Source organism: Melopsittacus undulatus, chromosome 12, assembly GCF_012275295.1.
Source record: "Melopsittacus undulatus isolate bMelUnd1 chromosome 12, bMelUnd1.mat.Z, whole genome shotgun sequence".
Taxonomy (NCBI): domain Eukaryota; kingdom Metazoa; phylum Chordata; class Aves; order Psittaciformes; family Psittaculidae; genus Melopsittacus; species Melopsittacus undulatus.
In genome coordinates, this window is record NC_047538.1 from 10010001 (window position 1) to 10023474 (window position 13474).

The 13474-nt window shown below is 45.9% G+C and overlaps 1 protein-coding gene across 1 annotated transcript in view; it reads right to left on the reverse strand.

Annotated features, from left to right (window-relative positions):
* Positions 1–6054: 6054 nt before the first annotated feature.
* The window catches only part of RNFT2 (ring finger protein, transmembrane 2), a 32802-nt gene continuing 25382 nt past the window's right edge, over positions 6055–13474 (reverse strand). Inside the window, exons 9-11 of the mRNA XM_005147832.3 lie at positions 11748–11813; positions 10613–10714; positions 6055–9365 (exon numbers count right to left, since the gene is read on the reverse strand). Of these exons, the coding sequence (XP_005147889.2) occupies positions 9231–9365; positions 10613–10714; positions 11748–11813 (303 nt within the window). The 3' untranslated portion in view covers positions 6055–9230. The remainder of the gene's footprint in view (positions 9366–10612; positions 10715–11747; positions 11814–13474) is intronic.

The window sequence follows — 13474 nt, forward strand, 5'->3', positions numbered from 1 at the left end:
AGTCTGTGTGTGCAGATACAGGAGCCCCAGGAGCTGTGTGGCTGTCTGGGAGCATTGATCCCAGCAAGGCAAATGGAAACGTGCTTCGAGTCCGCATGATTCATTCTGGCTTGAGTCCTTCAAGCTATTTCCAGTGTTGCTTCAGATTCCTGAAAAGCAGAAAGCAGGACTGTGAACTAAGGGAGAGGTTGTAATCACCACATCCTGTGCACAGCAGCAGCTCAGGAGCTCACAGCAATGGGGATAGAGCAGATACGGTTAAATCTGGCAAGGCTGAGCCAGAGATGTTGCAGGTTGCTCAGAGTCCCATTGCAGCACCAGGACTTGTTCCCTCACAGCAGAGGATTCAGTTCATCTCAGAGACGGTGCCACTGAATCGCGACAACCTTCACGCTGGCATAGGCAGGGTAGTGCTACAGAAAGCAGGGACGTGATTCTGGGTTTACATGGAGTAACGGTGCTCAGAATCTGTCCCAAAGCTGTTTGCCAACCCTAATTACACTGACTTCATAGCTGATGCACTTGCACAGTCAGCTACTCCTCCCTCCCTTCTCCCAGCCGGGTGAAATCACCTCATCCCGGAGGCAGCCGAGATTTCTCCACTGAGGTTTCTGTAAGGTCACTCACTCCCCCAGTCTTTGCAGACCAGACACCACAGCAGGAAAGATGGGACCTACCCCAGAGAGTGCTGGTATCAACAAGCCTAGGTATAAATGGGAATTGCAGAGTGGCTGCCCCTTGGGCACCTCGCCTGCTAATTTGCACTTAGATAGGTGCCTTTCTCTGAGCACTTTATTAATTAAGGCTTGCAGCCCACCTCTAAGGCAAAGAAGTTATTACTGCCCTCATTTTACAGCAGCAACTGAAAGAAGTGGTTTGCCCAAGGCCACAAATCTAATCAGTGGCAGAAACAGGAATGAGTGAGCTCCTCCAGTCTCCTGTGGTACTCACTGCGCCCCGTTGCCTACCTGGAACAAAATTAATGGCTTCCCTAAAAGTTAATGTTTTTGTTAACGTGATGTAAATGAAGATGGAGCACCCAAAAGGAGCCATGCAGAATGAGAGCTCACCAGGCACCCTGCAGTAGCACAGGGGTAGCGGTGTCATCTCGTATTGAACCACCAAACCATCCTCCCCATAAATTACATACCTCTTCTTGTCCGTAAATTTAGCGGGAGGGTTCAAGCATAAATTTCAAAGAAGCTTTTATTGTAACCAATGCATCAATATAATTAAACCCAAACACAATTCTTTTGCTTTCTTAGGCTGGAGAGAACCCTGTGCCCTTGGAGAAAATTGTTTCCCCTTTTCCTACAGGGATCCAGAGCCTGAGCAGCAGCTGTGAAGAGTGGAGAGAAAGAAAGAAGTGGAAGATGTTGGAAGTGCTTTGGGCAACATGAAGAAGGATTTGCACAGAAGGAGCTGTTCAAGGGCCCAGCAGCAAACCAGAGACACATACATGCTTATATATAGAAGAATGTAAACCCTCCTGTATGCATACGTTAAGACGTGCATGCTTTGTTGAGAACGTAAGCAACATTCCTTGTAGATGATGGTGGTCTGAGCATTTGTGCTCCTGCAGTCTGAGTCAAAAGATTAGTGATGTCCTTGCTGTAACACTGGCAGTTTCTCCACTGCACCTTGTTTATGGCAACATAAACGTTCCTTTCAATGCAGTGGGGTGGAAAATACATCCAGAGTTAAGTACTACCTTGAGAGACCAAGCTTGCTGTGGGACGGGCACAGCCTTGCTGTGGGGCGGGCATGGGTGCTTGGCAGCTTGGACGACAGACAGTCTGTGTGTGTATATATTCAGTGCTATAGCACCAGGTGAGATAAGCTGTTCTTCTGACTTTAGTTTCTCTGGTGCTACATTTCATATTTGTCTGGGGCTAAACTGCCTCTCTGTGGTGCTACAGTTTCCCTGAGAGGATGTTCTGAAACATGGGACAAGGAAAAATCTATTTTGGTTATTGATATTTATACACAAGATAGCAAAAAAATACTACTTGTTGAGAAGGTGCTATTACTTTTTCTTTCTTTCAATCTCTGCATAAATTAAGACAAAAGAATCTAGCCCAGAACTTTATACAACTCATTTTCTTTAGGGCAGTTCTTTTTCTTTGGATGGTTGGGAGCTTGGGAAGCAGCATTTGCTGGGGTGGCAGTGACACACCAGCTCTTTTCACTGCAGTGGACGTCTGCTGGTGCAGAATCTCCTACAGCTCCAGAGCTGGGTAACCTCCTGGATGGTGATTTAAGCCTCAAATCCCATGAACCAGGGAAGAGAACTGCATCTAGACTAATCAATAAACTGGGGGATAACAGGAGAACCTGTCCTTAGAAAGCAAAGGGCTTTTTTCAGTCTAGTACAGCGCACTTTTTTTCTTGCAGCCAAAACTACCTGTCAGATGTAGGATACCTTCCAGATGCTATTGACAGCGATCACTGTGCAGGGGTTTAGAAACATTTCTCTCAGCTTCAGATATTTGCACCACAAAATTGACCCTCTGGTGGTGGTGATGGTGGTGTTCAAAGGCATAAAGGAATGTCAGGAACCTGATTTCCAAAGGAAGTTTGGCTCCCTGTCTTTTAAAAGCCCTGACCCTCACCCAAGGAACAAGGCAAGTCAAACCTCGTGCTCTTCACTACTGCAGGAGAAATGTTTCTAAGCAATCTAAAAGCTCAACTCTCCCTTTATCTCAATGTGTTTTGAGCCCCTGCACACATCTTCATGGGTATTGATCCCAGTCAATTCACAAACAGCAGAAAGGGCTATGCTGAAAGAGCAAATTGTTCCTAATGAGTAACCTTGCCCTACTTTAGATTATGTGCAGCGTTGGGAGGGATCATGTAGCTATGTGTAGTTTGTCTATTGATAGAGTTTCGATGGTCTCACAACCATGGGGACCCACAAAACATTTTCCTACCACTTGGGGCCTGATGCTCAGTAATACTCAGCATCCTGTCCCTATCCTGCCTCAGCCTACTGCTGAGAAAAGGAAGAATTCTTGTAGCAAAAGGAGGAGCCTCAGCTGATTTCAGCAGTGTTGCAGGTGCTGGATCAGGCATAGTCTTAAAAATAGAACTTTCTGTAGATCACTCAAACGAGGGAGTGGAATTGTGAGTACAGTGTTGCACAGTCAGGTTGGAACAGGACATGGAGAGGACGGGACAGGGAACTGCTCTACAGGACATGCAGCCTGCAGGAGGCCTTCCCTCCCCTACACCATCCTCCCTCTGCATATGTGTACCCCATGTACCCAGAGGCAGCCTTGTGCCAACCCATCTGGCACAGGATCTGGCTTCCATTTCGCAGTGCAAGACAGAGGCCTCTCTCACGTATTCCTCACCTTGAACAATCATTAGCTCCTGAGTTCTGAAGGTTTAATAAACTTCTCACCTGGAATATGCATTATTCCATTTGCTCTTCCATCTCTGGGCATGCAGGATGTGCTGCTGCTGGTTCTCCTGCTGTTGGGGTCTGCAGTCAGGGGACTTCTTGAGGCATTTTCCTCAAAGAAATTCCCTTGAAACAGCACAGAGAAGGAAGAGGAAAGGAAGTTCTGTCCTTGCCATGAGTAAGGTCCTTACCTTGGGAAAGACCCTTACATCAGTGATCAACCTCAGTAGCAAAGTGATGGGCTCATCTGCCTCCATCCTAACCCTCCATGAACAGGCTTTTTGGTAAAACCCCCAAGCCTCAGAACTCGCAGGGATCTGTGTCCTCCTTGGTGATTCTTAATAGTCATCAAAACCATTAGGAGACACATGCTGCCCATTGCTACTCTTACGAACCAACCAAACCTGTGGTGTTTCCCAAGTGAAAACAAGAGCAGGTCCAGTACCCCAAGTCCTGCTTTAGTCTTGATTTGCTTCACTTTTGTCATTCTAAACAGGATGTTTGGTGTGAACCACGGGTTAAGTTTTGGAGCCTTTCATCTCTTAGTTGCTGGGTCAAGTGAGCTTTGCTAGAGCAGCAGCTTACCAGCACTTCACAGCCAGCATTCACTGTATATAAATTGCATTACTTACTAGAAGGTACATATTTGTCAAAGCCTTACATTTTCTGGTATAATTGCTATTCTTGAATGCCTCCATTTTTTGACAAGGGGTGTTTTTATCCTTTTTAAAGTCCTTGCTTGAACCCTGATTGATGTTTGTACTGCAAAAGCAAGCATGCTGTGTACTCCCCTAGCGCTGTTCTGACTGCATTGCAGCAGCTGTGTGAGATGGTGGTTTCTGGACCGTACTCATGGGTAGGAAACCAGCACAGTTCCTCGCTCGTGCTCCTCTGCTTTCTCCCTCGCAGCAGCCAAGAAGTCATTGATTGTGATGAGCTCTGCAGTTGTGCCTCTGTAAAGAAGGGGAGTGCTCTCTAAATGAGAAAAGACCTCATCTTAGGTTTCAGCAGCCGGTGTGTGTGAAGGCCGAGGAGGAGGTTATGAGATCATAGTCTATACAGAACACCACATAATGTGGCCATGAGGAAAGTCGTTATTAATTTTTAAAGCTGCACTCCACCAGGACAGCTCCCAGCACACACTGGAACTTCACACTGGAATAACAAAGCTGCTGTGCACTGTGAAGCTTCTCTCCCCCAGCCTGTTGTTAAAACAAGTCCTTTGGCCAAATTAATCCTAGGATAGCACCGCTGTCTGCTTGCAGGTTACACCCAGGCCAGGATGAGGCCCATTAATTCCACATTCCTTCATCTTCTCTCTTAGGATTTTTTCTTCAGTAGTTAAAAAAACATGGAATGGGACCAAGCCTCCTGCCATACACTTTCATGTGCCCAGGAGAGGCATCACCCAAACCAGTGAGTTGTCAGTGGGGAAGAGTGAGAAGCCCATTGTGCATCTGATTCAGGCATACAGAAGTGACCCTGATTCAGCTAAGCCCCATCCTAAAGCAGTTTCCTTAAATCAGAAACACCTGTTAAATCAGTTTAATCTGATTTGGGAATTTGCTCTGTTTCTGTATTATGCTAAAATGATGAGAGACTTAAATCAATTGCAGAAGCAGCTCCTTTGAAGGAAATGGATTACAATCTGTTTTGGTCAACCTGAGGCAGTTTTGATGTGCACATGGGCTGTGGGATCAGCCACTTCTCCCTGCTGCCTTGTAAGATGAAACTGGTAGAATGCTGTTTGGTTCTGCAGGCTGAGCAGGGAGAGGAGAATCACACAGGTGACAGGGGAATGGCAAATGGGGAAGCCCAGCTGAAGGAGATCTTTCTCTTCCGCACAGCTGCACTGCATGTACACAATGGTGAGGACAGAACAGGACATCTACCTTAACATCCAATGTTAATTTTCCTGCACGTGGTTTTGAAACATCTGTGATCTTGACAGACATCTAAGATACATGCAACAAACTACCTGTGGCTCCAAATTCAATCCCGGACCCATGGTTTTTGTCCATGTGAAACCCTGGCATCCCTGGCAGTGTTCAAGGCCAGGTTGGATAAAGCCTTTGGTGATATGGTTTAGTGTGAGATGTCCCTGCCCATGTCAGGGGGGTTGGAACTAGATTATCTTAAGGTCCTTTCCAACCCTAACTATTCTATGATTCTACTCCACACAGGTGACCAGGATCTCCACATCTTCCCTTAGAGCAGATTTGCATTCTGTGATAACACTGGGGTGTCAGGTGGTCTGCGTGGAGCAGAGGAGTCCTCATGCGCTGCTCCTACCTTGGCCTTCTAGTTCTGCTCTGCTCTGAAGGTGCAAGCCCTTTCACTCTGAAGGCCTTCTCTGATGTGTACAGGTGTATATCCCTGTTCTCAGGAGACGCTTCGGTGCTTCTTCCCTCTGCCATTCCCACTGGCTTGAACCACGCTCCATCTGCATAACACAGATCTCAGTCAGCACATACCCCACTGCACTGCCTTGCTTGGGCCTTCCAAACCACAGCTCTGCCTGTGGCAGGGTGACTGTTCCAGGCAAAGCTGCAGGATTTCCACTCCCCATCTGCAAAAGAAAGTTACAAGCTACAAAACAGGCGATTTTCTTCCCCCTGATAATATTTATTTGAATCCAAGAGTGAATTTTGATGTTATTCCCATCAGAGTCCTTCAGAATTCACCCTACTCAATACTTGAGGAATTTAACAGGTTTTTCTAATATTTACAGAAAGTGACTTTGGAGCTTGATAAATATTCACTGAAAGCATCTGGGTATTGAACTGCAATTATTAGTTACAGTTACTAGCTTCAGATGCCACCCAAGTAGAGAGCAAGGCCAACTGCAGTGGGATTTGGTTTTCATGGGTACTCACATTTCCCATCAATGTGAAGTCCAAACTTGATTCCCCTCACCTCTGGTCCACAGGATGTTGGCAGCATCTCTAGCCTGCAGCCAGGCTCCAGGAGGTGAAGTGCAGCGAACACACAATGCTTTGACCATGGCTGGTTTGGATTTAAACCCTGGCAGAGTCACTGTGCACGTTTCCACCCTTACCAAAGCAAGAGCAAAATGAAGCTCACTGCTGAGCCGAGTTCAGGAAGGCTCCTCTTTGTGATTGGATGGGGCTTCTCTCTTTTGTAAAAGGAATTTCTTATGCTGAGACTCTTTGTACATATTTATAATGACTTTATTAAAAAAAAAAACAAAAGAAAAATAACTGTTCAGTGGTGAAAAAGGCTCCGGGTTTTCATTTCCTTTCTGAAACTGGAGAGAATAATTCCTTTCGCAGCCATGGAACTCCACTGTGGTTCCTCATCAGCTCTTGCTAGAGCTGAAGCTTCCCCTCTATGTTCTCTGGTCCAAATGTCCTATTTGAGGGTGGAAGCATCCTGCCTCCCAAAGCCACCACGTCAACAGGTCAGGAGCAGCACCGGCTGTTTCCTCCCCAGAACAGGGACTGAAGGGAGTTGTTACAATTTAACAGTTCTATAACAGTGGTCTGTGGTAAATTCCTCATCTTGCAGGAATTAAGGTGATCTCTGTAATGCTTCCAGTAGAATAAACATCCACCATACGAAATTTCACATATTTAGCACTAATTCACCTTAATTCACTTTAGGGAAGTGGAGCACTGGGTGGCCCAGCACTCGAACCTGGTCAGAGGGAGGCACCTTGAGAATGAAGGTCTCCCATAGGATCGCAGTGCTGCATCTTGTCTCTGAGGTACCTGAATAGCAACTCTCTGCCAACTGGTAAAGAACATTCAGTAACATAAGAAAAAAGACTGTAAGAATGCAAAAACTATCCCTCACCTGTCCCTTTGATCACCTTCATTATCACCAAAGGAAAACAAAAACCATTGGAAATGGGATCAACCGCTACCTGTCGTGTTAGGCTCATACTGACCTTTCCATACACTCCTCCAAATACATTTTCCAGGAGCATGTAGGAAAAAGATCAGAGTTAGAAGTGGCTTTTCAAACACTTTCAGGGCAGGTATCACCAACCCTGTAACAAATGCGCATTGCCTTGCAAGCTGGTGCTCAAACCTTTGTAAATCCCTTGCTACAGAACCAGTAATTTTCCCTTTTCCCAGTGACTGTACATCACTACCACACTATCATACACAACGTTTCTGTGCCCACTGAAAACCTTCCTTCCTGACATCTTTTTTGCCATCCCCAAAAAGGCTGTTCCCATTAGAGATGGCCACTGGATTCTTTGGCTTGTTTCCCCACTTCCATGGGATCAATTTGACAACAATCAACTCACTTTCTTTTGGCAAGTGAAGCTTTTCCTCCTCTGCTTCCCTGTACCTCTCAAGCCAGATCTGGACTATCTTCCCCACTCAGGCTCTGCCTCTCCTGTTTCTCCTCTGGATGTACTGAACTACTATTCCCAAAGAAATGTTGAGCCCTAATCCTGTTACCATTAGCTCCTGTTTGCTTTAATTCTCCCTGGGGAGTTTCACAGCAGGAGGGAAGGCAGCAGCCAGTACATACACACAGGCTCATTTCCCCCAGGTACAGCTCTTCCTGATGATCCACTCAAGTGGATTGTAACCTTACAGCCATTTCCATAGTAATGAGCAGGGAAAATGCCACAGTTGCCTAATGAGGAGCTTTCCCTGGGCATGCAGCACAAAGCAGAGGTTGTTCAGTGAAGGAGAAAGCTCCATCCCACGAACAACAACTCTATTTGTGTGGAAGATGCCATGCCAGCAGCCTCAGCAGAGATGGGAACTGCATCGACATGAAGTGTAGTCATTCACCTGTTTACACCACAAGGTATCTCCTCAAAGAGCTTTCCCTTTCCACCACCACAGGTGGATTATCCAGTTTATGTTTAAACCAGGCTGGCTCCTGAAGCTGCTGTGCAATTCTGCCCTCAGGGCAGGCAGCCTCAAGAAACTCAACCTCCCTGATGCCCAACCACCACTGGTGCTGCATAGACTCACATGTTTCCTGGGTTTGGAAGCAGGCAGACTCTGGATGAAGCCACTTAGCCTTCCTCAGGGACTGTACTGAGAAGCATATTACAGAGAGATCTGGATCTATGAGATGCTCTGGGTTAGGAGCTTGACTTTTCACCTGATAAATCTAGCTTGACTTTAACCTCTCTCTGCCTCCCACTGTTCTCCACATATGCTAAGAAATCAGTCTGATCATGAAAAGTAAAGAGGAAAAATACTCCAAGTGTCATTTCCAGTGTCACTGGCATGGTCTTTCCCAAGTTCCTTGAGATTTTCAACCCATGCCATTTGTGTAATCAACTCCAAAACATGGCTGCTGGGAAAGGACATTTCTCCAACACGAAATGAAGTGGGGGCAGGAGGTTCTGAAGAACTTATTTGAAGGAGATCTCAAGGGAAATGTAACAGCAACAGCATAATTCTATGAGGTTAAAGATTCAGGGATGCTAGAGCTAATTCATGTGAAAAATCTCACAGTAGTTTGAGCCAGAGGATAGCTTTTCCCCCATATATCAGTTATACACATGCAATTCACAGTACTCTTGCCTTATACATGCAACATTTAGCTATACTAAAAGGAGAGAAATAAAGGAAACATCCTAGGCAGTTTACAAGCTCTTAAGTTCAAGGCAAAATCTTGGCTGTAGCTTAGTCATGGAGTTTGCCATAACATAAACCACCTCTTCCTTGCCTCTGAGGATAAAGTTTCTGGATAGTAACAGTTGTTGTTCTGTGGCTCCTGGAGAAATAGAGCTGCAAGAAAGACGAAGATAAACCCATGGGCTACTAAACAGGGGCCTTGGGATCACCAGATTTTCCAGCTTTGTCTTCTCTCCACACATGTAATGGTTTTAATACACCTGGAAGTGAGCAGAGGTGGTGCCATCCTTCCAGCAACGCAGGGTTTCAACGGTGACAGAACGACAAAGAGGACAGGTCTTCTCCCGGTCAAACCAGAGGCATAGGCATTCTTCACAGAACACATGCTGTGGAGACAAAAGGGCATCATCAGGATGAGGCCAGGAGGTCCAGCCTTGTCACACTCAATAGGACAGCCATGGGAGCAAGGAATGATTCAGGTTCAAGTGGACAGTGGAGCTGGTTACCAGCATTCACATGATAAGAAATATAAATCCCAGCATTACTACTATTTCAGTTGGCCAAAGCTAGTGATATATTTACTGTTTCTTACTACAGCAGTAGAAACATTAAAAAGGCAAACATTAAAACAACATCTGGGCTAAAAAAGTGGTTGAGAGGGTTTTCTCTACCATTTTTCCATCCTCAGTTCCCTGCCTGTACTTAGCTCAAACAACCCCTTCCCTCCCCCTACTCATTGCATTTGCTTTTCTGGGCTCACACAGAGTCATAGAAAGGTTTGGGTTGGAAAGGGCCTTAAGATCATCCAGTTCCAACCCCTTGCCATGGGCAGGGATGCCTCACACAAGACCGTGTTCCCCAAGGCTCTGTCCAACCTGGCCTTGAACACTGCCAGGGATGGGGCAGCCACAGCTTCTCTGGGTACCCTGTGCCAGTGCCTCAGCACCCTCAGTTTCCCCTTCTCTGTAAATGTCATTTTTCACTCCTCATCTTCTCTCAATTCAACACTGAGCCACAACAGGACTCTCCCTCCAGCCTGCCTTGGGTACAAACAGGGATCAGGAAGGATGACTGCCCAGTGCACACCACCATCTAGCCCCAGGCTGTAAGAGCAGGAACAGAGCAAGAAGAGAGAATTGAGAAGTTATAAGAAGCTGAGACCTCCACAGCACATGTGGAGCCAGCAGAAATGTTACTCATTGGAATCTCAACTCTGATAAACACATACCAAGATAGAATCTCTGGGGCTGACAGCTTGATAACATCTGCACAGATGTTCACAGGAATAGTAAGAGGCACTTTTGATTCACTGTGACCTACTTGCTTTAATTTGATAAGCCTTTTACAAAGCAGATAAAAATGTCTTGTATTCTAGATCCAAGATCTGGACTGTCAACTGCAGTCTTTGGACTACAAGGCTAGTCTTTTCCATCACAATAGCTGGGATCAGTCTCTAAAGAGTGTCAGTAATCTTCAATCACTGCCTGTTTGGAAGAGGGTAATAAATATCCACAAAGACACGGATTGAGTCCCAGTAAATTACTGCAGAAGTACCCAGGCTGACTGTGTTTCTCCCCAGCTGCAGAAGGTGAATGCCAATGGGGGAACCTGGCATGGGAAGCTGGGGTCTTACCTGGCATATCAGGATCAAAGGTTCCCTGAATTCTGTTTGGCAAATGGCACAGATATCACCGGCTTCAGTGCACTGCTGGCTGGTGGCACGAACTCCATAGGTCTGTATGGAGAGGTGGGAAAAAAATGCAGTGTCAAAGGGTTTGAAGATATTCTGGGTTTGGCTGCATGTATATACAGACACTGGTTTTCACACCCAGATTCCCTGCATGACCTGGGCAAGACACCTGTGTTATGACGCTGTGTATGGGGGAGAGAAATCTGGGCACCAGCACACAGGAGTCTGGAGCTCTGTGTTCTGTTTTGTCTTCCCCTCAAGCTGACTCCATCTCTTAGTGCCTCCACTTGGAGCAATGATAATGGAACGTAATGAGCTCAACAGGGAGCTGAAAGGATTAATTCAGCATCATTTACAGAGGTGTTTAGATAGTAGGAGGTATTATTATTAGCAAGTTAGACAATAGAGGAAAGAACAACAGCAGCAGCACCCACAGGCTTCCCACTTGTCTTTTTAGATAAGTGGAAGGTAAATGTTGCTTCTCCTATTGGAACAGTAATAGAGGAAATGGAAATATGCTGAGGAAAACTGCCCAGCCCAAGCCCACAGAATAAGCAAGGCAGCTCCAACAAATGTCAGTGATGTTCTATGTTCTTTTCCTTCACAGGAAAGGAACATTGATTTTACCACTTTAAAATATGCCACAGTATTTCACTGCACGGATCTAAATATCAGGACTGTATAACGTGATGCCTGGGATAATTTCTGTGCATTGCAGCATCTCTTTTAAAGTCACTGCACATCAGGAGCTACATCCTTCTATTCAAATTCTTTCTCATACTCTGCACTGCAAAGTTTTGTCAGCTTCTTGCAGTTTTGGCCTCAATGGATTAATCCATATCACACAGTGTTTCCAATCAAACCAGCCAGACTAGCAACAATCTCTTACCATAGCTGGGACAGGGCAGATACCAGAAAAGATCCCTAACACCCCTGACAAGAGATACAGCTTATCCAGCCATTGGACAACAAAAGACTTCATTCTGTGATCCTGATACACTGAGCAATTTTCAACTCCATCGGTCAACAGTAACAAAGTTCCACCTATGAAACTCCTCTAATGTGTGTGACTACTTACTTGTGGGGTGCAGAGGACCTTCAGTGCCTTCCTGACACTTCCCAGACGACCACAGATGTCAAAAGACTGCAATAAAGACATTCCAGTTTAGATACTTTTCACAGAATGTGTGTGCATGCACTTGTGTGGACAGTCCAGAAACTCAGGAAACAGTGGCTCCAAATGGATACTCAAAGGGAGCAAACATCCTAAGTAACGATGGTGCCAAAAAAGACCTCATGGTGATCATGAAATATGTAATAAATGGGAATTGACAGTGAAGAATGGTGGCCAAAAAAGCTCTGGTTACAATGGACTGCAGGGCAAAGACTTTACCAACAGAAAGAGGAGCAGACAACAGGGGGTTGTGGTGGGGTAAATTGTGCAGCCCTACTAAGTAGGAAAGAGCTAAAATGGACCCATTCCCACCATGAGAACTGAGGACCTGAGAAGCTCAGAAGTGAGCTTAGCTTGTGAAAGAGGAAAGGAAAAGCAGCTTTTTCACATGGAAGAAAAAGAAAGCAGCTTTCCTCAGCCTCTGGGAAAAGGGAACTGCCATACAGCTTGACACTTGAGGGCCCAGATGATACTCTGCCTGTCCTGCTGCTGAGAATGATTTAGGGGAGAGCAGCGATTAGCTGCTAAGAAGAGAAGAATGACCTGAGGAGTGAGGACCAGGACTGAGGCTGGGTTGCTTGCACCCACCTAAAGAGTGAGAACCTTCAACTGCTGGGAAGGGGGTGAGTGTCCAGCATATTGGTGCTTTGCAGATGCCCAAAGATGGCCAAAAGCAGGGGCAACACCAGGCCCTGCTCTTTCCCCCTCCCTCTGTTGCACAGCAAACATGATGTAACTACACGTGGTGAGCAGCCTTCATTCTGGGCTCCTCATTAAACACTGAAAGCAGTTCAGAGAAGGGCAGAAAATGAGTTTGCAGAAAATGATTGCTGAAAAGAGACTAAAGGACATAAATATGTACGACTTGGCAGAATACAAAAGTGGGGGGAAAAGATGATAAACTGCCTACAAGTATCAAAGGGCTGAGCAAGAGAGGAGACACTCAACATTCCTAAAGTGAAGACATGGTAAGTAGCTTCAGCTTCCCTATCTGCTGTCAGAACACAGGGAAGAAGACACTATGAACACTAGGAAGATATGAAGAAATGACAGCCCTGCATTAGTTGGGAGAAGAGACAGATGATATAACAAGACCTTTCCATTTTAAACCTGCCTCAGTGAGAAGCAGGTATGAGGGCAGCGTTGATGTGAAGCAGGACATGCAGAGCTGCACCAGCTCTGCATGTACAAAGGCTCACCAGTACAAAGGCACCAGAATGCCTGGAGTTGGCTTTCTATTGTTTTCCCTTTTTGGTTAGCATGATTAAGTGGGCTCACTGCAGGGAATGCCAATGAGATCATCAGGCAAGAGATGTGGAATCAAATGAAGGCACCAATAATGCTTCCAGTCAGCACGTAAAAAGGCTCCCATGGTCCTTCTAGTAATGTTTCCAGTCAGCAGCTAGCACTTGAGGCTGCCCACTACAATGCTTTATATCATCTAACAAGGATAAGGATCAGCTCTTCCCTACAGCCCAATTCAGAGCTTTTTCTGGTTGCTTTGCTTATAGCATGACTTCTAACATCCCTGCTCTGGCTCTGATGTCTCCTCTTTTCCCAGCCCATTTATCCCGCTTCAGTTTCTTTTCCTCTGGAGTTTTCTGTAACCCCAAAAGATGCATCTTTCAGTT